The sequence below is a fragment of the Callospermophilus lateralis genome, chromosome 5, assembly GCF_048772815.1.
Source record: "Callospermophilus lateralis isolate mCalLat2 chromosome 5, mCalLat2.hap1, whole genome shotgun sequence".
Lineage (NCBI taxonomy): Eukaryota > Metazoa > Chordata > Mammalia > Rodentia > Sciuridae > Callospermophilus > Callospermophilus lateralis.
In genome coordinates, this window is record NC_135309.1 from 165,230,778 (window position 1) to 165,258,120 (window position 27,343).

The 27,343-nt window shown below is 56.1% G+C and overlaps 1 protein-coding gene across 1 annotated transcript in view; it reads right to left on the minus strand.

The window, feature by feature from the left end:
• The window catches only part of Ahrr (aryl hydrocarbon receptor repressor), a 71,745-nt gene that overhangs the window by 27,349 nt on the left and 17,053 nt on the right, over window positions 1-27,343 (minus strand). The window contains exon 3 of the mRNA XM_077109541.1: window positions 16,120-16,217. Within this exon, the coding sequence (XP_076965656.1) occupies window positions 16,120-16,217 (98 nt within the window). The remainder of the gene's footprint in view (window positions 1-16,119; window positions 16,218-27,343) is intronic.

The window sequence follows — 27,343 nt, forward strand, 5'->3', positions numbered from 1 at the left end:
GTGTAGAACAGCAGTCCTCAGGCTGCGCCTGCCCTGGTGACTCCATGGTGTGTAGAACAGCAGTCCTCAGGCTGTGCCTGCCCTGGTGACTCCATGGTGTGTAGAACAGCGGTCCTCAGGCTGCACCTGCCCTGGTGACTCCATGGTGTGTAGAACAGCAGTCCTCAGGCTGTGCCTGCCCTGGTGACTCCATGGTGTGTAGAACAGCGGTCCTCAGGCTGTGTCTGCCCTGGTGACTCCATGGTGTGCAGAACAGCAGTCCTCAGGCTGTGTCTGCCCTGAGTGTCTCCATGGTGTGTAGAACAGCAGTCCTCAGGCTGCACCTGCCCTGGTGACTCCATGGTGTGTAGAACAGCAGTCCTCAGGCTGTGCCTGTCCTAGTGACTCCATGGTGTGTAGAACAGCAGTCCTCAGGCTGCGCCTGCCCTGAGTGACTCCATGGTGTGTAGAACAGCAGTCCTCAGGCGGTGCCTGCCCTGGTGACTCCATGGTGTGCGGAACAGCAGTCCTCAGGCTGTGCCTGCCCTGGTGACTCCATGGTGTGCGGAACAGCAGTCCTCAGGCTGTGCCTGCCCTGGTGACTCCATGGTGTGTAGAACAGCAGTCCTCAGGCGGTGCCTGCCCTAGTGACTCCATGGTGTGCAGAACAGCAGTCCTCAGGCGGTGCCTGCCCTGGTGACTCCATGGTGTGTAGAACAGCAGTCCTCAGGCTGTGCCTGCCCTAGTGACTCCATGGTGTGTAGAACAGCAGTCCTCAGGCTGTGCCTGCCCTGGTGACTCCATGGTGTGCAGAACAGCAGTCCTCAGGCTGCGCCTGCCCTGGTGATTCCATGGTGTGTACAACAGCAGTCCTCAGGCTGCGCCTGCCCTGGTGACTCCATGGTGTGTAGAACAGCGGTCCTCAGGCTGCGCCTGCCCTGGTGACTCCATGGTGTGTACAACAGCAGTCCTCAGGCTGTGCCTGCCCTGGTGACTCCATGGTGTGTACAACAGCAGTCCTCAGGCTGTGCCTGCCCTGGTGACTCCATGGTGTGTAGAACAGCAGTCCTCAGGCTGCGCCTGCCCTGGTGACTCCATGGAGTGTAGAACAGCAGTCCTCAGGCTGCGCCTGCCTGAGTGACTCCATGGTGTGCAGAACAGTAGTCCTCAGGCTGCGCCTGCCCTGGTGATTCCATGGTGTGTACAACAGCAGTCCTCAGGCTGCGCCTGCCCTGGTGACTCCATGGTGTGTAGAACAGCGGTCCTCAGGCTGCGCCTGCCCTGGTGACTCCATGGTGTGTACAACAGCAGTCCTCAGGCTGTGCCTGCCCTGGTGACTCCATGGTGTGTACAACAGCAGTCCTCAGGCTGTGCCTGCCCTGGTGACTCCATGGTGTGTACAACAGCAGTCCTCAGGCTGCGCCTGCCCTAGTGACTCTATGGTGTGTGGAACAGCAGTCCTCAGGCTGTGCCTGCCCTGGTGACTCCATGAAGTGTAGAACAGCAGTCCTCAGGCTGCGCCTGCCTGAGTGACTCCATGGTGTGCAGAACAGTAGTCCTCAGGCTGCACCTGCCCTGAGTGACTCCATGGTGTGTAGAACAGCAGTCCTCAGGCTGTGCCTGCCCTAGTGACTCTATGGTGTGTGGAACAGCAGTCCTCAGGCTGTGCCTGCCCTGGTGACTCCATGGTGTGTGGAACAGCAGTCCTCAGGCTGTGCCTGCCCTGAGTGACTCCATGGTGTGTAGAACAGCAGTCCTCAGGCTGTGCCTGCCTTAGTGACTCCATGGTGTGCGGAACAGCAGTCCTCAGGCTGTGCCTGCCCTGGTGACTCCATGGTGTGTGGAACAGCAGCCCTCAGGCTGTGCCTGCCCTGGTGACTCCATGGTGTCTACAACAGCAGTCCTCAGGCTGTGCCTGCCCTGGTGACTCCATGGTGTGTGGAACAGCAGTCCTCAGGCTGTGCCTGCCCTGGTGACTCCATGGTGTCTACAACAGCAATCCTCAGGCTGCACCTGCCCTGGTGACTCCATGGTGTGTAGAACAGCAGTCCTCAGGCTGTGCCTGCCCTAGTGACTCCATGGTGTGCAGAACAGCAGTCCTCAGGCTGCGCCTGCCCTGGTGACTCCATGGTGTGTACAACAGCAGTCCTCAGGCTGTGCCTGCCCTGGTGACTCCATGGTGTGTACAACAGCAGTCCTCAGGCTGTGCCTGCCCTAGTGACTCCATGGTGTGCAGAACAGCAGTCCTCAGGTTGTGCCTGCCCTAGTGACTCCATGGTGTGCAGAACAGCAGTCCTCAGGCTGCGCCTGCCCTGGTGACTCCATGGTGTGTACAACAGCAGTCCTCAGGCTGTGCCTGCCCTGGTGACTCCATGGTGTGTACAACAGCAGTCCTCAGGCTGCGTCTGCCCTGGTGACTCCATGGTGTGCAGAACAGCAGTCCTCAGGCTGCGCCTGCCCTGGTGACTCCATGGTGTGTACAACAGCAGTCCTCAGGCTGTGCCTGCCCTGGTGACTCCATGGTGTGTACAACAGCAGTCCTCAGGCTGTGCCTGCCCTGGTGACTCCATGGTGTGTAGAACAGCAGTCCTCAGGCTGTGCCTGTCCTAGTGACTCCATGGTGTGTAGAACAGCATTCCTCAGGATGCGCCTGCCCTGAGTGACTCCATGGTGTGCAGAACAGCAGTCCTCAGGCTGCGCCTGCCCTGAGTGACTCCATGGTGTGTAGAACAGCAGTCCTCAGGCTGTGCCTGCCCTGGTGACTCCATGGTGTGTAGAACAGCAGTCCTCAGGCTGAACCTGCCCTGAGTGACTCCATGGTGTGTAGAACAGCAGTCCTCAGGCTGTGCCTGCCCTGAGTGACTCCATGGTGTGTAGAACAGCAGTCCTCAGGCTGTGCCTGCCCTAGTGACTCCATGGTGTGTGGAACAGCAGTCCTCAGGCTGTGCCTGCCCTGGTGACTCCATGGTGTGTAGGACAGCAGCTCTCAGCTGTGCCTGCCCTGGTGACTCCATGGTGTGTAGGACAGCAGTCCTCAGGCTCTGCCTGCCCTGGTGACTCCATGGTGTGTAGAACAGCAGTCCTCAGGCTGTGCCTGCCCTGGTGACTCTATGGTGTGTAGAACAGCAGTCCTCAGGCTGTGCCTGCCCTGGTGACTCCATGGTGTGTAGAACAGCAGTCCTCAGGCTATGCCTGCCCTAGTGACTCCATGGTGTGTAGAACAGCAGTCCTCAGGCTGTGCCTGCCCTGGTGACTCCATGGAGTGTAGAACAGCAGTCCTCAGGCTGCGCCTGCCCTGGTGACTCCATGGTGTGTAGAACAGCAGTCCTCAGGCTGTGCCTGCCCTGGTGACTCCATGGTGTGTAGAACAGCGGTCCTCAGGCTGCACCTGCCCTGGTGACTCCATGGTGTGTAGAACAGCAGTCCTCAGGCTGTGCCTGCCCTGGTGACTCCATGGTGTGTAGAACAGCGGTCCTCAGGCTGTGTCTGCCCTGGTGACTCCATGGTGTGCAGAACAGCAGTCCTCAGGCTGTGTCTGCCCTGAGTGTCTCCATGGTGTGTAGAACAGCAGTCCTCAGGCTGCACCTGCCCTGGTGACTCCATGGTGTGTAGAACAGCAGTCCTCAGGCTGTGCCTGTCCTAGTGACTCCATGGTGTGTAGAACAGCAGTCCTCAGGCTGCGCCTGCCCTGAGTGACTCCATGGTGTGTAGAACAGCAGTCCTCAGGCGGTGCCTGCCCTGGTGACTCCATGGTGTGCGGAACAGCAGTCCTCAGGCTGTGCCTGCCCTGGTGACTCCATGGTGTGCGGAACAGCAGTCCTCAGGCTGTGCCTGCCCTGGTGACTCCATGGTGTGTAGAACAGCAGTCCTCAGGCGGTGCCTGCCCTAGTGACTCCATGGTGTGCAGAACAGCAGTCCTCAGGCGGTGCCTGCCCTGGTGACTCCATGGTGTGTAGAACAGCAGTCCTCAGGCTGTGCCTGCCCTGGTGACTCCATGGTGTGTAGAACAGCAGTCCTCAGGCTGTGCCTGCCCTGGTGACTCCATGGTGTGCAGAACAGCAGTCCTCAGGCTGCGCCTGCCCTGGTGATTCCATGGTGTGTACAACAGCGGTCCTCAGGCTGCGCCTGCCCTGGTGACTCCATGGTGTGTAGAACAGCGGTCCTCAGGCTGCGCCTGCCCTGGTGACTCCATGGTGTGTACAACAGCAGTCCTCAGGCTGTGCCTGCCCTGGTGACTCCATGGTGTGTACAACAGCAGTCCTCAGGCTGTGCCTGCCCTGGTGACTCCATGGTGTGTAGAACAGCAGTCCTCAGGCTGCGCCTGCCCTGGTGACTCCATGGAGTGTAGAACAGCAGTCCTCAGGCTGCGCCTGCCTGAGTGACTCCATGGTGTGCAGAACAGTAGTCCTCAGGCTGCGCCTGCCCTGGTGATTCCATGGTGTGTACAACAGCAGTCCTCAGGCTGCGCCTGCCCTGGTGACTCCATGGTGTGTAGAACAGCGGTCCTCAGGCTGCGCCTGCCCTGGTGACTCCATGGTGTGTACAACAGCAGTCCTCAGGCTGTGCCTGCCCTGGTGACTCCATGGTGTGTACAACAGCAGTCCTCAGGCTGTGCCTGCCCTGGTGACTCCATGGTGTGTACAACAGCAGTCCTCAGGCTGCGCCTGCCCTAGTGACTCTATGGTGTGTGGAACAGCAGTCCTCAGGCTGTGCCTGCCCTGGTGACTCCATGAAGTGTAGAACAGCAGTCCTCAGGCTGCGCCTGCCTGAGTGACTCCATGGTGTGCAGAACAGTAGTCCTCAGGCTGCACCTGCCCTGAGTGACTCCATGGTGTGTAGAACAGCAGTCCTCAGGCTGTGCCTGCCCTAGTGACTCTATGGTGTGTGGAACAGCAGTCCTCAGGCTGTGCCTGCCCTGGTGACTCCATGGTGTGTGGAACAGCAGTCCTCAGGCTGTGCCTGCCCTGAGTGACTCCATGGTGTGTAGAACAGCAGTCCTCAGGCTGTGCCTGCCTTAGTGACTCCATGGTGTGCAGAACAGCAGTCCTCAGGCTGTGCCTGCCCTGGTGACTCCATGGTGTGTGGAACAGCAGCCCTCAGGCTGTGCCTGCCCTGGTGACTCCATGGTGTCTACAACAGCAGTCCTCAGGCTGTGCCTGCCCTGGTGACTCCATGGTGTGTGGAACAGCAGTCCTCAGGCTGTGCCTGCCCTGGTGACTCCATGGTGTCTACAACAGCAATCCTCAGGCTGCACCTGCCCTGGTGACTCCATGGTGTGTAGAACAGCAGTCCTCAGGCTGTGCCTGCCCTAGTGACTCCATGGTGTGCAGAACAGCAGTCCTCAGGCTGCGCCTGCCCTGGTGACTCCATGGTGTGTACAACAGCAGTCCTCAGGCTGTGCCTGCCCTGGTGACTCCATGGTGTGTACAACAGCAGTCCTCAGGCTGTGCCTGCCCTAGTGACTCCATGGTGTGCAGAACAGCAGTCCTCAGGTTGTGCCTGCCCTAGTGACTCCATGGTGTGCAGAACAGCAGTCCTCAGGCTGCGCCTGCCCTGGTGACTCCATGGTGTGTACAACAGCAGTCCTCAGGCTGTGCCTGCCCTGGTGACTCCATGGTGTGTACAACAGCAGTCCTCAGGCTGCGTCTGCCCTGGTGACTCCATGGTGTGCAGAACAGCAGTCCTCAGGCTGCGCCTGCCCTGGTGACTCCATGGTGTGTACAACAGCAGTCCTCAGGCTGTGCCTGCCCTGGTGACTCCATGGTGTGTACAACAGCAGTCCTCAGGCTGTGCCTGCCCTGGTGACTCCATGGTGTGTAGAACAGCAGTCCTCAGGCTGTGCCTGTCCTAGTGACTCCATGGTGTGTAGAACAGCATTCCTCAGGCTGCGCCTGCCCTGAGTGACTCCATGGTGTGCAGAACAGCAGTCCTCAGGCTGCGCCTGCCCTGAGTGACTCCATGGTGTGTAGAACAGCAGTCCTCAGGCTGTGCCTGCCCTGGTGACTCCATGGTGTGTAGAACAGCAGTCCTCAGGCTGAACCTGCCCTGAGTGACTCCATGGTGTGTAGAACAGCAGTCCTCAGGCTGTGCCTGCCCTGAGTGACTCCATGGTGTGTAGAACAGCAGTCCTCAGGCTGTGCCTGCCCTAGTGACTCCATGGTGTGTGGAACAGCAGTCCTCAGGCTGTGCCTGCCCTGGTGACTCCATGGTGTGTAGGACAGCAGCTCTCAGCTGTGCCTGCCCTGGTGACTCCATGGTGTGTAGGACAGCAGTCCTCAGGCTCTGCCTGCCCTGGTGACTCCATGGTGTGTAGAACAGCAGTCCTCAGGCTGTGCCTGCCCTGGTGACTCTATGGTGTGTAGAACAGCAGTCCTCAGGCTGTGCCTGCCCTGGTGACTCCATGGTGTGTAGAACAGCAGTCCTCAGGCTATGCCTGCCCTAGTGACTCCATGGTGTGTAGAACAGCAGTCCTCAGGCTGTGCCTGCCCTGGTGACTCCATGGTGTGTGGAACAGCAGTCCTCAGGCTGTGCCTGCCCTGGTGACTCCATGGTGTGTAGAACAGCAGTCCTCAGGCTGTGCCTGCCCTGGTGACTCCATGGTGTGTGGAACAGCAGTCCTCAGGCTGCGCCTGCCCTGGTGACTCCATGGTGTGCAGAACAGCAGTCCTCAGGCTGTGCCTGCCCTAGTGACTCCATGGTGTGTAGAACAGCAGTCCTCAGGCTCTGCCTGCCCTGGTGACTCCAATGTGTGTAGGACAGCAGTCCTCAGGCTGTGCCTGCCTTGGTGACTCCATGGTGTGTAGAACAGCAGTCCTCAGGCTGTACCTGCCCTGGTGACTCCATGGTGTGCAGAACAGCAGTCCTCAGGATGTACCTGCCCTAGTGACTCCATGGTGTGTGGAACAGCAGTCCTCAGGCTGTGTCTGCCCTGGTGACTCCATGGTGTGTAGGACAGCAGTCCTCAGGCTGCACCTGCCCTGGTGACTCCATGGTGTGTAGAACAGCAGTCCTCAGGCTGCCCCTGCCCTGAGTGACTCCATGGTGTGTGGAACAGCAGTCCTCAGGCTGTGTCTGCCCTAGTGACTCCATGGTGTGTAGAACAGCAGTCCTCAGGCTGTGCCTGCCCTAGTGACTCCATGGTGTGTACAACAGCAGTCCTCAGGCTGTGTCTGCCCTAGTGACTCCATGGTGTGCAGAACAGCAGTCCTCAGGCTGTGTCTGCCCTAGTGACTCCATGGTGTGTAGAACAGCAGTCCTCAGGCTGTGCCTGCCCTAGTGACTCCATGGTGTGTAGAACAGCAGTCCTCAGGCTGTGTCTGCCCTAGTGACTCCATGGTGTGTAGAACAGCAGTCCTCAGGCTGTGTCTGCCCTAGTGACTCCATGGTGTGCAGAACAGCAGTCCTCAGGCTGTGTCTGCCCTAGTGACTCCATGGTGTGTAGAACAGCAGTCCTCAGGCTGTGCCTGCCCTAGTGACTCCATGGTGTGTAGAACAGCAGTCCTCAGGCTGTGCCTGCCCTAGTGACTCCATGGTGTGTAGAACAGCAGTCCTCAGGCTGTGTCTGCCCTAGTGACTCCATGGTGTGTAGAACAGCAGTCCTCAGGCTGTGTCTGCCCTAGTGACTCCATGGTGTGCAGAACAGCAGTCCTCAGGCTGTGTCTGCCCTAGTGACTCCATGGTGTGCAGAACAGCAGTCCTCAGGCTGTGCCTGCCCTAGTGACTCCATGGTGTGTAGAACAGCAGTCCTCAGGCTGTGCCTGCCCTAGTGACTCCATGGTGTGTAGAACAGCAGTCCTCAGGCTGTGTCTGCCCTAGTGACTCCATGGTGTGTAGAACAGCAGTCCTCAGGCTGTGCCTGCCCTAGTGACTCCATGGTGTGTAGAACAGCAGTCCTCAGGCTGTGTCTGCCCTAGTGACTCCATGGTGTGTAGAACAGCAGTCCTCAGGCTGTGTCTGCCCTGGTGACTCCATGGTGTGTAGGACAGCAGTCCTCAGGCTGCACCTGCCCTGGTGACTCCATGGTGTGTAGAACAGCAGTCCTCAGGCTGCCCCTGCCCTGAGTGACTCCATGGTGTGTGGAACAGCAGTCCTCAGGCTGTGTCTGCCCTAGTGACTCCATGGTGTGCAGAACAGCAGTCCTCAGGCTGTGCCTGCCCTGGTGACTCCATGGTGTGTAGAACAGCAGTCCTCATGCTGTGCCTGCCCTGGTGACTCCAATGTGTGTAGGACAGCAGTCCTCAGGCTGTGCCTGCCTTGGTGACTCCATGGTGTGTAGAACAGCAGTCCTCAGGCTGTGCCTGCCCTGGTGACTCCATGGTGTGTAGAACAGTAGTCCTCAGGCTGTGCCTGCCCTAGTGACTCCATGGTGTGTAGAACAGCAGTCCTCAGGCTGCGCCTGCCCTAGTGACTCCATGGTGTGTAGAACAGCAGTCCTCAGGCTGCGCCTGCCCTAGTGACTCCATGGTGTGTAGAACAGCAGTCCTCAGGCTGCACCTGCCCTGAGTGACTCCATGGTGTGTAGAACAGCAGTCCTCAGGCTGTGCCTGCCCTAGTGACTCCATGGTGTGTAGAACAGCAGTCCTCAGGCTGTGCCTGCCCTAGTGACTCCATGGTGTGTAGAACAGCAGTCCTCAGGCTGTACCTACCCTGGTGACTCCATGGTGTGTAGAACAGCAGTCCTCAGGCTGCCCCTGCCCTGAGTGACTCCATGGTGTGTGGAACAGCAGTCCTCATGCTGTGCCTGCCCTGGTGACTCCAATGTGTGTAGGACAGCAGTCCTCAGGCTGTGCCTGCCTTGGTGACTCCATGGTGTGTAGAACAGCAGTCCTCAGGCTGTGCCTGCCCTGGTGACTCCATGGTGTGTAGAACAGTAGTCCTCAGGCTGTGCCTGCCCTAGTGACTCCATGGTGTGTAGAACAGCAGTCCTCAGGCTGCGCCTGCCCTAGTGACTCCATGGTGTGTAGAACAGCAGTCCTCAGGCTGCGCCTGCCCTAGTGACTCCATGGTGTGTAGAACAGCAGTCCTCAGGCTGCACCTGCCCTGAGTGACTCCATGGTGTGTAGAACATCAGTCCTCAGGCTGTACCTACCCTGGTGACTCCATGGTGTGTAGAACAGCAGTCCTCAGGCTGTGCCTGCCCTGAGTGACTCCATGGTGTGCTGAACAACAGTCTTCAGGTTGTACCTGCCCTGAGTTACTCTACCCTGTGAAAGCAGTGCCTTTCCCTAACTTACTCCATTTTCTGTGTGAGTGCTGGTGGAAGGACTCCACACATTGTGTTTACAAGTCAACAGCCTCCGTCTGCCTGGCACCACCATAGCACACAAGCTGGTAAGTAAATTAATTGTGCTAGTAAGAATGACTATCTGTGGACTTCCTGAATTAATTAGAAGCACAGGGATGCACGTGTGTGCCAAACCCATATGGGAATATACCATGCCCGTGAGCTCATGGAACACACAGACCCCCAATGCAGCCCCTCCCCTAAGGCGCACAAATGGAGGAGCATCCCGAGCCTGGACATGGTGCATTCTGACCCCAGCACCTGGTCACTTGTCATGATCCTTGCCTTGGAAAGTCGCCAATGGGACGACCCCTGACTGTCCTGTGGCTTCAGCAGAGCACGGTTCCTCCTGCAGAGGACCAGACCCAGCCGACTCCATGCCGACATCTCCAGCTGACACTTGTGGACTTAGGCCTAGAATAGATCCTGTGCTTCGACAGCTCTGCCCCTGAAGCTCTGACAACTTGCAGGGGCTGCATTCCTATCTGCCTTTGCTCCTGGTGTAGCCTCCTGAGCCACGGTGGCTGCCTTCACACTTTCTAGCTCTTCTATGTCACTGTGTCATGGGTGACTTGAGAGTCATAGATACAAGTAAGTAAAACTAGAGTAGCAAAACTGTGACTGCTGGCTTATGACTACCTGGTGACCCCATGACCCACCTGGGCAGCCACGTGTGGGGAAGTGAGGCAGGATCTCCAGAAAGGCCAGGGTGTGGAGGAGCCTGGGCCACTGCCCAGGTCCGGGCATCTTGGGGATTAGCCAAAGAAGAAGTGGAAGAAATTATCTCCACTCTGCTCATGATCCTTTCCAAGCACAGGGGACTGCCCTGCCAGGTGCGACCAGTGACATGGGGCTGGGGCCAGGGCCCAGACTGAGGTAGGGAAGCACTACTGTGTCTGGTGCCCCACAGCAGGAGCCCAGGAGCCACGGAGACACCACACGGGTAGCATCAGATCAGACCATTGTGGTTGAGATGTGAGGTGCTCCAAAGCTCCTGGGGAGAAATGCAAGAAGGCTCAGAGGAGAAGGGATCAGACTATGAGAGGTGCAGCCTAGTCCACGGGTTGATTCCTGGACATGGTGGCAGGTGGGGTGCCGCAGGAGGGGTGCCTTTGGGTTTGTTTGTCCCTGATGAGCGGAGCTCTCTCTGCTTCTTGGGGCCATGTCCCGAGCTGCTTCCTCCACCCAGCCCTGCTGCCATGGTCTCCTCCTCACCTTCGGCCCAGAGCATGGAGAGGGCTGACCACGGCCTGACGCTGTGAGCCAGAGAAACTTCTCTTCCTGCACACTGTCCTCATCAGGTCTCGGTCACAGTGACACAGACGCTGACTAACACAGAGACCAACAGGCCAACGCAAGCCCGCCTCTCTAAAATAAATAACCTCGGGAAATGAGGAGGTATCGGCAACACAGGGACAGGAGGCACCAGGGGCGATTACCGGACCCAGCATCAAGCTGTGGTGCCATGGGATGGTCCACGAGGGCAGCCAGAGGCAGCAGAACCAGGAGGAACATGGAGGAACAATGACTGGACCATTCTGGCTCCCAAAATAAGGACAGCAGGGGGATGACGGCTGTGAGCCTCCAGGGCTGAGGGTGGCAGAAGGCACTCCGGGCACCAAGCTGGGAAATGGGCCCCCAGTGGAATCTAGAGCACCGTGCAAAGGACAGTCGATGGAGAAGCTGCCCCAGAGTGAGTGCACACACCCAGCAAGGGGCGGCCCCCATGATTCTCCCTCCCTCCCTCCCGGACCCTCAGGACCTTGAGTCTTGCTTTCACACTTTCAACATTGAGCTCCTCTGATCTCGGAGCCTCCCACGGCAGTCTGCTGCTGTGTTGGGTGGAGAAACTTCCCACAGTGCCTGGAGGGGCACAGGTCAGGGCTCTGGAGCAGGTGGCCTGGGCTTGGGGTCCAGCGCTCCACTGACCATGGGGTCAGGCGCCGCCCCGCAGCGGCACACCCCTCCCCCTCCCTCCGCAGAGTGGTGGGCCTGGTAACTGTTTTCAGCAGTGTCTGGCCCGGGCTCCCAGTGCCCAGGGTTGAGCAAGGCTCTCAGGTGGTGGGCTCCTGGTGTCGCTTGGGGACAGCTTCCTTTGAGGAACCAGTACCTGGGGCCTCCATGCTTAGTGACTCCTGTGGCTTTCTCTGTGGCAAGGACCATGTCTAAAAACCATGGAGAACATGGATACTTCCTCCCTTAAAAGGATCTCCCTGGCCTGGTCTGCTGGTGACCCACCTGTCACCTGGTCACCCATCCTCGGTCCCCCATGTCCACCTTGGCTGGCCCCCTGTGTCCCCAGCCCCGATTCCTCTGTCACTGTCTTGCCAGCTCTCCCAGGGTTCACTGGAGCAAAGACATCCCTGGCCAGCAGTGCTGCCTATGGGACCATGTGACTCGGCGGTGTACCTGGTGCCCTAGGAGGACCCCAGATGTGGGCAGTGCAGCCTGCCTTCTGTCTATGCCATAGGTACTGGGGCTTCTTGGCCCTTGGGCCTCTCACCTGGCCCCACTTGGGACCAGGGCTCACAGTCCCCTCCAAGAACATGCTCAGAGTGACCCAAGGACCTCCCAACGGTGAAACCCTGGGAACCAAGCCCTCAGAAACAGGGGCCTGGGGACACAACCGAACAGTGAGCCACATTCATGCCACGGCACTGGACTAGGATTGGTGCCAACAGGCGGCCGATCTTCTGGAGGCTTCAGGAAACCCATCTCCTTGCCTTTCTGTTTCTTGGGGCCACCCACGTTCCCTGGCCCACTCCTTCTTCTTCCACCTGCAAAATCAGCAGGGTGACGTCTCTGTTTGTGAAGGATGCAGGTGAGAGAGGTCCTGCCCTTCTCAGGATTCTTGTGGGCCATCTCCCACCTCAAGGTCTTCCCCCTCATCACCCGGCACCATCCTTCGCACCATATGAATCAACCCCACAGGCTCCGGGAATCAGGACGTGGACACCTCTGGAGTTATTGGCGTGCTGACATCCAATCCAAAGTGCTGAATATACTAAGAAGTAGAATAAGGAACTCAAGGGAAAGGACAACAAGCAGAAGCTGACTCTGAGGTGACACAAAGGTGAGATTATCAGGTAAGAATTCTAAAATAGCAAATATCATCACACTCCACAAGGTAAAGGTAAATACTCCTGAGACGAGCAAACGGAAAAAAAATTAAGTCCCTACAGATAAAGAGACTATAAAAAAGAATCAAATGGGAATTTTACAACTCATAGAAATATGAAATAAACACTTCACTAGATGAACTCAATAATAGAATGAAGGTGAGAGAAAAGAATCTATAAAGTTAAAAACAATTCAATAAAAATTATCCATTCTGAGAAAGAAAATATTAGAGAAAGAACAGAGCATCAGGAACCTATGAGGAAATACAGAAAGAGTTAACATCTGTTTCAGCTGAGTTCCTGAAATGGAAGTCAAAGAGATGGCACAGTAATTTTTTTGAAGAAAAATAGCTGAAATTTCCACAAATTTTGTGAAAGAAATAAACTTACAGGTTCAAAAAGATGAGGGAACCTAAAGCAGAACAATCTCTAATATTTAAACAAGATGCATCATAACTAAGCATTAAAATTAAAACCAAAGAAAAGGAAATAGCTCCAATGGCAACTAGAGAAAAAGGAAACATCATTTACGGGGACAATAATCTGAATGACTCTATTTCTCATCAGAAACCGTGGAGAACAAAAGAGAATAGACACCTTTAAAGTGCTGAAAGAACTCCCCGACCAGAATTCTATACCCAGCAAAACTACCAAAGAGACAACAAAGAGCTCATCACCAGCAACTTACACTTTAACAGTGCTCCATGGAGTTCCTCAGGATGAGGGAGAGCGTCGGACATGGAGACTACCTGCAGCAGTGGGACAGGCTCCTCTCACCTCTGAAGTTTCTTAAAGTACGACTATAGAAAGGAGCAGTCATATCATCTGGAGGTTTTCATGTATGCAGACGGATGCTTATGGCAAACATCACATAAGGGAAAGGGCAAAGGGTGTACCTGGCATGAGGTGTTCAGGTTTTACTTGAAGTGCCAGAATCTTACCTCTAAACGTCAGGTTGGCCATATATTATAATCCTTAGAGCACTTAAGAAATAATAAAATAAAATATACACTCAAAAGCCACTAGATAAAGTGGAACACTAAAAAATATTCCCATATCAAAAAGGGACATAACTGATGAAATCGGGAGACCAAAAATAAAATGCAGCCTGGAGTCCAACGACATCAATGGTCATTCTAATAAAAATGCTTGGAATGTGACGATTAAAAGATAGAGATTGTCAAAAAAGACAGAAATTGATTTTCTGGATGCTAGCAATAAATTACAGAAACTTAAAATTTAAAAACAGTCCATTAATAGTAGCAACAAAAATGCAAAACACTCGGGTGTAAAGCTAGCAGAAACACACAGGCCTTGTGTGCTGAAAACACAGAACCCTGGTGAGTGGTTCAGCACTGTCCCAGTCAAGGCCAGATCCTGGGTTTCAGGCCCAGTGCCACAAAACCAACCAACCCCCACAACCCCACCAGAGCCAAGCTGTCATGGAAGCCCCTGGCCCTCAGAAGACAAGTCCCGGCTCTGACTGAGTAGCCCTGGGCCCACCCAGAACAGAACTGAGAACCTATGGCCCTGACTACAGGGCTCACACGGCCGTGGAGGCTCCGGCCCCAGCTCTTCCCATGTCCCTCCCAATCTCCCTCCTCTGCCCGTCCCCACTCAGCACCTGTGTCAAGGCACACACTGGGGTGGCCTCTGGTGCTGGCCTTGGAGGAGCCCAGGACTTAGGCCCCAGAGCCTAAAGAATGGGGACCAAATAGCCAGGCCAGGCCCAGCCCATGGAACCCTGGACAGGCTGAGGGCCCTGCTGCTGAGTCTCCATCTTAAATCGACAGGCTCTTCCCACTGCCCGGCCAGCTAGGCAGCTGGGGGTCACCACCCCTGCAGGAGCCCTCCTTCCCAAGGTCTCTCAGAGGTGGAGGGTCAGGTGAAGAGTGATGTTGGCGTTTTTGTGGCTTCATTCACTTACTTTGCTGGTTGGGAATATTCTTAAGTTTCAGAAAGTACCTCTGGCCCCAACGTTTGAGAGTCCCTGCACTAGAAACGGGAGGAGGAGGATCCACCCACCCACTTCCAATCAGAGCAAATGTCCAGAAACAGAGACACAGAGACATGGACCAACAAGGTAGAACTGGACCTTGTTCTCTGCCTTCTCCAGTAACTGTTGAATTGCCTTCTGCAAGGCAGAGTGGGGGAACCGGTTCTGACCTGGCTGGCGACGGAGGGTGGGTGGGCTTCTGAGGGCTCCAGGGATCAGGAGGCAGTAGACCCTGACCTCCAGCCTGGGGCCCTTCCACCGCTTTCCTTGGGAAAGCCTCCCAGGAGGCTCCAAGCATGCCCTCAGCTGCTGGGCAGCAGCACGAAGCCAGCGGGGCCTGCCTCCCACCCCGAGGCGCCTGGCTTTCAGGTCCAGGGCTTATGGAGGCTCAGGAAAAGTGAGGCTGAGCTTCCACAGATGCCCACGGAGTCGGAGGAACCCTGGAAATGGGGAGGACGCGGCTCCTTCCTGTGCTTGACATGGCAGAGGATGTGATTTGTAAGTCCATCGATTCTCATCAGAGAATTCCCTCGGCAGAGGCCAGAGACCTCCTTGGAGAAACCGCCACCCCCGTCTCAGATCCCCCTCTGGGCCTGCTGTGTTCTGGGCACCCCTTGGCACTGGGAAGGTCAAGAAACTACAGACACAGGTCAGAGGGCTCCAACTGAACCTCGCAGGCAAGACTTGAAGGAGTAGGGCCAGCACAGTAGTGAGGACACCTGAACAAGGGGCACAGGCTGACCCTTACACCCGGCCCTCCACAGCCCTCTCCTCTCTGCTTTGTGCAAGTTTCAAACTTCAAGAAAAGCCAGAGTGAAGGAGGCGAGGCCAGTAGGTGCAGCCTCGCCTGAGGGTGCTGGCCTGTCTGTGGGTGGCTATAAAGATCTAGCTTCTCCCTCAGGGCACTGGAGGACAGGGTGGGCCTGATGCCTGGGCACTGGTGATGGGTGATCAGATGGCCAGTGCCTTCCCACAGCCCACTCCCCCAGAACCAGCTGCAAAGGGTGCAGGGAGCTGCAGAGGGTCCAGGGGTCAGCAGAGCCCACAAGGAGCCCCCCACAGAGATGGGAAAGCAGAGATCTGCCCACACCTTCCATCTACAGAGTCACCTTGGGGCACAGCCCAGGCTGGCCCAGCAAATGTGGGGGACAGACGGATACTGCCCGCTGGCCCTGAGGCCACCCCATGGCTCTGCTCCACGTCAGACCCAAGATCCCTGCCAGCTCCTGCAGGACCTGTGGTAGGCCTCAGCCCCCACAGGCTGTTCTCTCCTGCTCCCTGAAGGACTGGCCCAAGGAGAGCCCGCACCCAGGGCTCAGCACTCCCTCCAGGAAGAGAAAAGCCCAACTTCTGGTGAAACAAGAATGGCCCCACCTGGCTCTACTGCCAGCCCAGGGGGAACCCACATGGAGAAGCTTGATGCTGACTTTTCTGGATGCTTAACTTGGAAAATAAATGTCTTATTTTTTATCAGGTTCTGTCTCAGTGACAAGTGACCAGACAAGGAAGAATGAGGAACAGTCCTGATCCAGCAGGTGGGCCATGAGGCCAGAGTGGCTCTGTTCCAGCCTGGGGGCCTTGCCCCAAGAAGCTGCCCACCACCTGCAGACCCCAGCCTAAGCCACCTGGGGACAGTCTCAGGCGCTGTGCAAGAGTGAATGTTGGGGACTTCAGCTCCTTGTTACTCAAAGGGCCTCCTGCATACCCAGGCTGCACAGGGCCACCGTTCCGTGGGCACTCACCTCCAACAGCAGCCGTCCCTCCTGCACGGGGGACCCTCTGTGTGGACCGTCTCCAGGCGAGGAGGCCCCGGCCGACGGCACGTGTGTCTCCTGCACGGCTGTCAGAGAAGAGCGGACAGTGAGCCTTCGTGAGACCCCAGGCCAGCTGTGGGTCCTCTTAAGCAACACTCCTCTGGTTTCCCCAGCACTCACCCCATGGTTCTTGCTGGACATCCAGTCTGGGCTGTGCTGCCACCCTGTACAGGACACACAGAGTTGTCCAGTCTGTGGGGTGGGGGCAGCAGGAACAGGCCCCAGGCAGCATGGGGGACAGAGCCCAGATGGGAAGCGGTCCCTCAGGACCTGCCAGCTCTGCTCTCCACAAGCTGCTCTGTCTGCCCGACACCAGCACCTGGATGAAGTCCAGTGTCTGCTACGTCCTGTCTACAACCCAGTTCACAGGGTCCTCACAGCTCCCTCCTGAGACTCAAGCATTGGTAGACCCCAACATGGCCCCGCCCATGCCCCTCCCAGGCTGGGCAAAGGCCCCTCGTCCCCCTGTGCCCTGCATATTCTCTCTTCCCCTCACCTGGCATGAGCAGGACAAAGACACAGGCCAGACAAGACATGGTGGGAAAGGAAGCCCGAGGATGGGGCCTGGGGGGTGGAAGGGCAGTCTGGGGGTGCCCCTATCGCTTTGGGGTGATGTCTGAGGGGACTCAGACTCCTTCACAGCCCTGTTGACCAAGTGCTCATCTTGGGACACTGCTCTGGCCTCTGACTCCACAGCAAGCGTCTTCGCTGCCATCAGGAGTCTCCACCTGGTTTCTGAGGGGCCAGGGGCCCAGGAAGGAGCTGGCCCAGGTGCTCAGAGGGTGGATCACAGGTGGCTACCACTTTTGGCCTTGTAGAAAGGCTGGGACGGGGAGCAGCCTCCTTCGCCCCTCAGACTTGAGGAGGAGAGCTGCACCTCATTCGAGGGAGCCCTGTCCTCTCAGGCAGATGTGACCCCAGGTACTTGTTCTGATCTTCAGATAAAATAAACTGGTAACATGGGCACCTGAATCATGCTCCTTTTCCAAAAGGGCAACTGGGGAATCTTCCATTTGGGGACTGGTCCTGGGAAGGACTGTCTCATCTGGTGCCACTCTCATCAGATCTGCCCACCTTCGCTTGTCAGGGACATCACAGAGCTCTGATTCCAAAGCAGCACCCGAAGCCCCTTGTTCCTGCATGGAGCCAGGTTCCCATGAAGGTGGGTTGCTGGCTGACTCCACCCCCACTACCCAGGGAGCCCAGTCCAAACAGAAACAAGCCAGCATGGGACCCACACCTTCGGAAGAGACCCACTGCCTGTCCACAGCCCACCTGGTTCTGGAGAGGCTGCAGTGGGCTATGCTGCTGCTAAGAAATAAAAGTGGTGCTTCAGTGAAGTTTGCCTCACCTCCCACTCAGGCTGGGCTGGGCTTCTCCCCGATTCTAGAACAAGTGGGGTGGTTCTGCCACTTGCCCACTGTGAGGTTCAGGCTATAGACATTCAGTGCCATGCCTCCCACTCCCAGGTGATTCCCCCCAGACCTCTGTCCAATGTCCATGTGGAACACACTGACCATCTCCCTTGGGTTCTCCGCACTCTGGTGTCCAGGGACCAGCACATGGGCATGCTCTGAGCTAGTTAGAAGCACAGGCTCCAGCCCCAGGCCCACCTGCACACTCTGGGGTCCAGATGCTGTTTGACAGGCCTCCCCATTAGATCTGGGCCTGGCCTCAGAATGGGCTGGCGCATTGTGGACAGGATGAACCCTCACTCTGCCGAAACTGGGCTGGCAACCTCCACTCCCCCAGAAGCCACGCTGGGGGAAATGTCAGACCCCCTGGTACCAGGCGCAGAACCCCCTCGAGGTGAGGCCCTCCGGTGGCTGAGCCCAGGAGATGGTGACTTGGTGGCTGCATTGCGGCCTCTCTGTCCTTCCCTTTCTCAGAAGCCTTGGCTCCAGCGCCCGAGTCTCCTACAGCTAATAAGCACTGGATTTCTGTTCACTGCACTAAGTACCAAGCAACTTTACTTTTAATCCCTTAATAAACGGTAAGTTTTTTCTCCCTCCGCGCGGAGCAGGCAGAACGGGGCACTGGAGGACAGCCGAGGCCCTGGTAGCACTGAGCCCGTCTCCGAGGCCAGCCCAGGCCGCGAGGCTCGCTCCGGGGGCCGAGGGGCGGGGCCTGGGCGGGGCCGGGGCGGGGCCAGCTCTGCCGCCGCGCACCGGGAGCTGCCGCCGCCCACGCCCCTCGCGCCCCAGCCGCTGCCGCCGCCCATCGCGTGCCCCGGGCGCCGCCGCTTCCTCCTGCGGCCACGGCCGCGTCACGCGAGGGCGGCTGATCGCGTGCGAGCGGAGCGTGGAGCTGCCGGGGCCGGACGCGGCACCGCCCAGCGAGCCCAGCCTGCGCCGGCGGCTCCTAAGAGCAGGTGTCCCTTCTGGGAGCCAGCGAAGGTGCCGAGGGTCTCTGTGACCCCAGTTAACCGCCACTGCCCACTGCCATCCTCGCTGTCCGCGGATCCCGGGCAGGGCCGCAGGGAGAGGACGGCCTCGTGGGCCACCGCAGTGAAAGAGTGGGCAGCCCTCTTTCTGAGCCCCCAGGCTGCATTCCCAGGCCAGAGAGGCGCAATCAGGGCCGGCCCTGGAAACAAGCAGGATTCCCAGGCCCCTGCTGTGCTCAGCAAGGCCTGAATACCAGCCCACATCCTCCCCATTCTAAAACGCAGGGGGTGGGTCTGCCAACCACCGACCCCAGGAACTTCAGCCATGTTGGGTGCTGGAGATTCGCAGAGACACCCCAAGCAGCCCTCCAGCTGGTGCAGAATCAACTGGAACAGTTCTCACTAGGCTGATTTTTTGCATCCCAAAGAGGCTCATTTGGAATAGCCTGAATGTGAGTTACCATGGAGACGGTTGAAACAGCTGAACCTGCAGCAAGGCAGGGAGGGTTGTGACCTGGACTGGGCCACCCAGTCCTGAAGGTGTCCCACCCTTCCTACCTCCTTGCTGTGAGACCCTTTCTCCATACCCTGGAGACATACCAAGGATACTGTGCCATGGGGACCATCCCCACCAGTGGCTACAGAGGGGTCCTGTGCCTCAGCCTGGCCAAGTGTTCTTAGTGAAGGACAGCATTGTGATTCCTGGAAAGTGGCAGCCTCCTTGCTCCAGGCTCCAGTGAGACCAGCTCCTTGACCTCAGAGCAGTGTGGGTCAGACAGTCCTGTGGTCACCCTTCCCCATGGTCAGGGATAAGGCTGGACAAGCCAGCTGGAGCAGAGATGTTCCAGATTGGCAGTTGAAGTTTCCTAATTGTTTATAGGACTGAATAATGTTTATTTTAGATCTTCTACAGATAGAGAGGAGGGCGCAGGCAGAGCAGGGGGTCCCGAAAAAGAAGGTAGGAAACGAGACAGTAGCAAACAAAGGCAGACAGACCCAGAACAGAAACAGGGGGTCGGCTCTGCCCCCCATTTGCACTGGAGACTTTCCCTACATGATCTGGCCTCTCCTCCATCGGCACCAGGGAGGGGTCTGGCTGGAACTTCAGGCTATAAAGAGCCCTAGCTGCTCATCCACGGGGCTCTGCACACAGCTCCACAACCCCCTGTGCAGGAAAGGCAGATGGACCCACTGCCCAGGTCTAGGGATGAGGGCAGGTGGACAGCGGTGGTGGGCGGTAACAGCTCCATGCTGAGGCCATCCCGTGCATCAAGGTTTCACCAACCCAAACCTGTGAGGGAGGCTGAGGTGTAGGGACAGGCGCACCCAAAGGCCCATGGGACCCAGCTGGCTGGGCTTGTACCTAGCATACACAGAAGTGTCCCAGGGCAGAAGCAGCCAAACAGGAGGAAAGCCCAAGACCCCACTTCCACTGTCCACCCTCACTTGGTAGGACAGCAGTTCCAAGAACCATGGCTTACAGGGACAGGTTCTACAGGAGCAGAGTGACCAGGGAAGATGTGACTCCCTCTCATAAAGCTTCCTGAGGTTGCCCAGCCACCACAGCCACCTGGGGACCCCCACTGCAGACAGGACCCCCACAGCCACCCTGGGGACCCCCACTGCAGACAGGACCCCCACAGCCACCTGGGGACCCCCACTGCAGACAGGACCCCCACAGCCACCTGGGGACCCCCACTGCAGACAGGACCCCCACAGCCACCTGGGGACCCCCACTGCAGACAGGACCCCCACAGCCACCTGGGGACCCCCACTGCAGACAGGACCCCCACAGCCACCTGGGGACCCCCACTGCAGACAGGACCCCCACAGCCACCTGGGGACCCCCACTGCAGACAGGACCCCCACAGCCACCTGGGGACCCCCACTGCAGACAGGACCCCCACAGCAGGAGCCACTGTTGTTCAGGACTGGGGGTCAACGGGTCCTGCCAAGCCCCTGCTGCACCTTCTGAAAGTGGGGCCCAGGACTTCTGCCACAGGGCCTCATGGATTCAGAAGAGAAGCCCAGGGCCCCACGCCCAATTCTGGTCAGCTGCAGCTCTTGGGAAAGAGGTCCATGTCCACAGAGGCCCTTACTAGATAAGGACCGTGCCCGGTGCCATGGTTAATGCCAACCCGAGGAAGCATGGGCGCCCACATAGGAACTCCCTGGTGTGTCTTGGCGTTTCTGGAGGAGTCTGAACTGCGTCTCATACAGGAGAGGCAGCTTCCCCAGGGTGGACACTATCCAACCCTGGAGGGCCTGAGGAGAACACAGTGTGGGACAGGAAGAGTTCTCCCTGCAGCAAGAGGCCAATGTCTCAGCACTGGCCAAGAGCCTGGGACCTGGTGCTGCATCTAATCTCTTATGCCACACGCTGGGCAGGTGACCTCTGGGCCAGTTCTTCCTCCCACCACATGGGGAGATCAGACAAGTGTGAGGGGGATGTGCCTCCATCACCTGAGCCTGCTGACAGCCTCCGCTGACACCTCCTGTCCAGGAACCTTGGCTGCTGTAGACTGGGGGCCAGGAGGTGGCAAGGCCACCACTCGTCACCTTGGAGGCCATGGCTATGTTCTAGAGTGACCATAAATGTGATGACAGGTGCCAATGAGAGTGTGAGAGTGGAAATGAGTGTGTGCACATGTGAGTGAGATGATGTGTGTGAGGGTGTGTAAATGCTGCATGCTAGTGTGGGTAATGAATGCTATGGGCATGTGAGGGTGTGTGTGTGCACCTGTGAGCACTGTAGATGGTGTGTGAGGGTGTGTGAGAGAGTGTGAGGTTGTGACAGTGTGAGGGTGTGTGTCCACCTGTGAGCCCAGTGTACGAAGGTGTGTGGACACTTGATGTAAGCAGTGTGAGCGTGTGTGTGTTTGAGCGCAATTACTTATTGGGTGCGTGTGAACATGGCAGGGTGTGTGGGAACTCTGTTGGGTGTAAGAATGAACAGGAAGGGAGGGTCTGAGGAGGGTAAGCACAGTTGTGGGCATGGCTGACTCATGGCAGGGCATGAGTGGCAGCATGAGAGTGCGTGGAGGCGCCTGCAGGTGATCCCCACAGCTGTGCCAAGAGGGAAAAGGCACGAGGCCTTCCAGGGTGCCCAGCTACAGCTTGTGGGGAAGAGGTTAGAAGGGGCATCAGAAGCCTGGATTCTCTGGGGCAAGAAAAGCACCCGGAGTATAAATGCACACACTCCCTTCACACAAGGGCAATGCCTAGAAGGCAGGAGGGCAGTCCGAGATGGGCACTGCATCAACCTGCTGCAGGTTCTGTAGAAAGAAGTTCCAGATTTTTCAAAATGCACCAGTGAGTTTTAGAGATTTCTCACTTCCATACAGATCAAAAAGAACCACAAAAGATGCACTTCCTCCGAGGCACCGAGGACCGGGGAACACAGCCTGCAGTGCCCACACCATCTCCTGTTAACCACTTTCTCAAGCCACACCAGCCAGAGCTGCAGGGCGTCCTGCAGAAGAAATGCACCCTTGCTCCAAGCCCTGAGAAGTTCTGAAAGATGCAACCAAAAATAGCTCTTTGGGGGGAAAAAGAGCATTATGTATACACTATGTAGACCCATGTTTCTTCCTGATGTGAAACATCTGTTTTAAGCTAATCATTTGGTCATTCTTGTTAAGTTTCAACAAGAAATGCAAGTTTCAGCAAGACATATCAAGAGAAAGTACATCAGGGTCAGTAGAAGTCAAAGAAGTTTTGTAAAACAAAACAAAAAAGTGCCTGCTGAAATCAGATCTTCCAAAATCCAATACTTATTCCATTAATAAAGCACAGTTCTGAGGTGTGCAGAGGAACGTGCATGGGCACTGCCCCACGGCCGAGAGCCGTCCTGAGGCTTCCGCAGGATAGAGCCTCGCTTCACAGTGAGGTTATTCTGCAGGCGAGGACGCTAGCCCACCTCACATGCACAGGTGCAGACCCTGCCCCACCTGTAAACTTTCATGTCCATGATGATGGTCCAGCTCAGGGGCCAGAGAGAGCCACGGATTTCTTTATAATGAACTTATGAGTAAATTCATCAAGTTATATAACCATAAACTTTCAAATAACACTGATGGTGAGTTGGCCTTCCTGTGCTCATCCAGGTCTTTGCTTCCTCCCATAAACCTCCCATCACCGTCACTGTGGGCCTCCAGCAGCCATAAGAGCTTCACAGTGTCACCACGGGGAGATGCGGCCTGGGGGAGTAGAATGTTCTGGGGCCTGATGCTGCCAGTGCCTGCACCTCCTAGGGACATGGTCACTCGTCTACCCAGGCCCTGGCTCATTTCCTCAGCATCATGGCCAGCCCCCATCTTGGGATTAGCAGGGAATTAGTGACAGAATCCAGCCACTTTAAGGCCACGTGTGGAGAGGGGAGCAGGGAGGGCGAGAGGTTCTATCAGGTCTTCCAGGTGGCGGGTGGCGGGTGGCGTGAGGCTGAGCGCGTGGCCGAGGTGGCTGCTGAATGTTGGCTGAGTGGAGACTTAAGGAGGAGCCCTGAGATGGCTGGTCAGAGGCACCCATGCCCACCCAGCCCCAGAGAACCCAACAAATAGAACACTGCCTTCAAAGTACGTGGCTGAGGGAGAGTGCCAGAGCGCAGCTTGGAGGGGTGGGAGCTGGCAGGACCAGAGTCGTGGAAGGGGCAGAGAGAGGAGAACGGGGCACATGTCAGCTGTGACCCCAGCCCCAGCAGACACCAGGGGACACCAGGGACTGGGGACTGCCTGGAGCACGCAGGGCAGCTCTGCTTTAGAGGAGCTTGCTCAAGATGCCACAGCACCATCTTGAGAATGGAGCCTCTCTCACGGAATCCATGGTGCCCCAGGGGACAGCCTCTTCAGAAAGTGGGAAAACTGGATCTGCACACACAGAAGAAAGGAATGCAAGCGAGCGAGCGAGCGAGCGAGCGCAGGAAAGCAAAAGATAGATGCAAAGGAAAAAGGAAAAAAAGAACTAAACCTCACCACTGCAGAAAACCACAAATATGAACAACAAGAGAGATGCAAAGGGACAAAGAATGGACAAACAACCAGAAAACAAGGGCAGGAATAAGTACACCTTGAGTGTAAACAGAGTGAATTCCCGAGTCAAAAGACGGAGAGTGCCTGAACACATGAAGAAAAGACCCAGCTATATACTGCCTACAGGACACTCCCTTCACTAGTAAAGACACACACAGACTGGAGCTGAAGGGTTGGAAAACATATTCCAAGTAGATGATCCCCAAAAGTAAGCAGGAACAGCTGCTCATTTCAGATAAAATAGACTTCAAGCCAAAAACTGTAAAAAGAGAAAAGGAAGATAAAGGGAACAATTCAACAAGAGGAAATCACAATCATAAACACATATACAGGGGCTGGGGATGGGGCTCAAGCGGTAGCGCGCTCGCCTGGCATGTGTGCGACCCGGGTTCGATCCTCAGCACCACATGCAAACAAAGATGTTGTGTCCGCCGAAAACTAAAAAATAAATATCAAAATTCTCTCTCTCTCTCTTTAAAAATAATAATACTATACCAATGTTAATTTCTTAAAATAAATAAATAGATAAATAAACACATATACACCCATGCTGAGACACCAAACTACAGAAAGCAGACATTTTTAGATCCAGAGGGAGAGAAAGGCTCCAAAGCTGTTGTGGTTGTAGGACTCCTCACTTTCATCAGTGGACAGACTATCCAGATGGTTAAAACAAAAACAGCAGAGCTAGACCATGGGCCAAACTGACTGAACACACATTTACAGAGCCCTTCACCACACAGCTGCAGAACACGCATTCTTCTCCTCAGTGCGTGGAACATTCTCCAGGATAGGTCATATGTTAGGCCACAAAACTAGCCTCAAATTTTCAAAAAAATAAGAATCATATCATGTTATCTTCTCTGACCACAATGGGATAAAACTAGAATTCGGCAAAAGGAATTTTATAAATTGCCTGAATACATGGAGATTAAACAGCATGCTGTGGAATGACGGGTGAATGCATAGAGAGATTTTAAAATCTCTTGAAACAGTAAATATGGAAACACAACATAACAAAGACCTACGGGAAACAGCAGAAGCCATTCTACAAGGGGAGTCTACAGTGAGGAGCAGTCACGGAAAAACAGAAAGATCACAGGTAAACAGCCTGGCAACAGCACAAGGAGCCAGGAAAGGAAGACAAATCAAACCCTCAACAAATTAGGAATGGGAGGGACCCCTCAACATGACAAAGCGACAAATGACAACCCACAGCCACCCTCACACTGTGTGTGTCATGCAGGGGAAAAGCCGAAAGTGTTTCGTCCAAGATCTGGAACACAACAAGGATGTCACTCACCAGTCCCACCCCACACAGTGCTAGGAGTCTGAGCAGAGCAGTCGGGCAAGAGAGGGGACAAGGGCACCCACACTGGAGGGGAGGAAGTGGAATCATCCCACTGCAGATGATGCCATCTCAGGAATGAGAATCCTACACACTCCACCAAACAGTCGATCAGCAAATCAAGCTGCAGGACCCAAAATCAGCACACAAGAAACAACCGCCTTTTCAATAAGAGACTGCTCAAAGAGAAATCAAAAAGTAATCCCTTTCACAATATCACAAAATAAACAAAACACATAGGAATGAATATGGCTAAGGAGGTAAAAGATCTCAACGGTGAAAATTATTAAGCATTAATTTTAAAAAATTATAAAGAAAACAAAAAATGGGAGGATTCCATTCTGAATTGGAAGAACTAACATTGTTGTTTTTTATACACAACCAAAAGCAACCTACAGATTCAGTTCCCATCACAGTACCAGCGACACTGTTCACCCAACTAGAAAAAACACTCACAAATTTCATATGGACCTACAGAGACCCAGAGTCGCCCAAGCAACCCGAGAGAGGAGAACAAGCTGGAGGCAACCAACCTGACTTCAAAACACCCTCGCTAAGGCTGGCTCTGGAGGGTCCCCCAAAGGCTCACGTGTGCAAGACCTGGCCCCTGGGCGGGAATATACAGCGCTGGGGCTTTGGTGCCTGGATCATCAGGCTCTGACCTCAGCAGTGACTCAATCCACTGATCGCTGCACAGACAACTGGAAGGTGGTGAGATCTAAGTGGTGGAGTGTGGCTGAAGAAAGTGGTCTGGGTGTTCCCTGGAAGGGTATCTTGTCCCAGCTCTGCCTCCCAGATGCAGGAGCCCAGCAGCCATCCTCCACCAAGACCTTGTGCCATGATGTGTGCTTCACTCAGTCCCAAAGCAATGGAGTCTGCTGACCATGAGCTGAACACTCCAAAATTATGAGCCCAAACAGACCTTTGCCTCCTTTAAGTAGCTTATGTCGGGTCTTATAGTCAGAGTGATGGACAGCTCACCATCCCAGTAATACAGAGCTACAATGGCCAACTCAGCATGGTGCTGGCGGAGAAATAAGGCAGACCAAAGAAGCAAAATAGAAAATTCACAAATCACTCCACATGCTGATCTGTGGGCCGATGATCCATACAGACATTGCTCAAAAGAAGACCTATAAAGGCCAAAAGCACGTGAAACAATGTGCAGCAGTGTGGAACAGGGAAAGGCAAGTCAAGCCCCCAGAGCTATCCCCCACCCAGTGGGAGGACCTGCCAGAAAGGCAACAGTGACCGGGCAGGGAGTGGAGAGTGGGTCTTCTCGCCCCTGCTGGTGGGAGTGCAGAGCGACGTCCACCATGGAGACATAGTGGCCACCCACCTAGTCCTCTCACTATGGCAAGGACCAGAACGACACGGCGGAGATGGCTGCAGAGGGTGACGGGATTGAGAAGACGAGCCGTGAATGCGACGTGAGGGCACGCTACACAGCCTCCAACACGGCTGAACCAGGGGTGCTGTCACGCGTCCTCTTCCAGGTGTGAAGCTGAAATGCTGCCCTGTGGGAAAGAGGCCGGTGGGCGTGGCAGAGAGCCAGCAGACCCAGGGCAGGGGGAGCTGGGGACTGTCCCCTTCACTCAGAACACCAGAGAGGGTTCTGGAGGAGCTGGAGCCCTGTGGCTCTGACTGCACCTCAGACGTCACACTCCTGCATGCAGGTGTCTTGGTACCATTGACAGGACAGATCTCACCTGCTCAGCAGGCAGCAGCAGGCCTCAAGGCTGGGGACGGGCAGGAGAGTCACAGGGGCCCCCAGGCCCTGGAGCGCCCCTCACACCCCGCCCAGCCCTGCTCCTGCAGACCCCACCTCGCCCCTCGGATGCACGTGCATGCCATGGTCTCGCCCTCACTGCTCCCTGGGGACGGCCTCTTCCCCTCCAGCCAGGCTGGTGCCATCACAGTGGGGGACCCTGGTGACTTCCTCACAACTTCTCAGGCTTTTGCTCCCCCGTTGGCTTTATTTAGAGACAGCACCAAGTGACAAGAACAATACGCAGCAGCCAAAGACCTTCCCAGCCATGCCAACGTCCTTAAGCAGAGGCTGGGCTGGCCCTGCCCTCTGCCCTCTGCCCAGTGCTCCTGGCTGTCATGAACTCCAGGACACTCACTGCAGACTGCTCGCAATCACCCCAGAAGGTCATGCATGGCACAGTGTGGACAGCCACTCTGGCAGGGCGAAGTGAGACCCCAGAACAACAAATGCTGGGTTTCCCCTTGGTGATTAAGGCCATTAACAGACACTTTGTTCATGACGACAAAAATCTCATTTCTCACCCACTTTCACCACCAATCTCAGCACTTGTGCTTGATTTTGCCTGAGTTTGACTGCAGGGGTCAACAAGTGACAGGTCAAGTGCCCTCTCCTCTCTAACATCA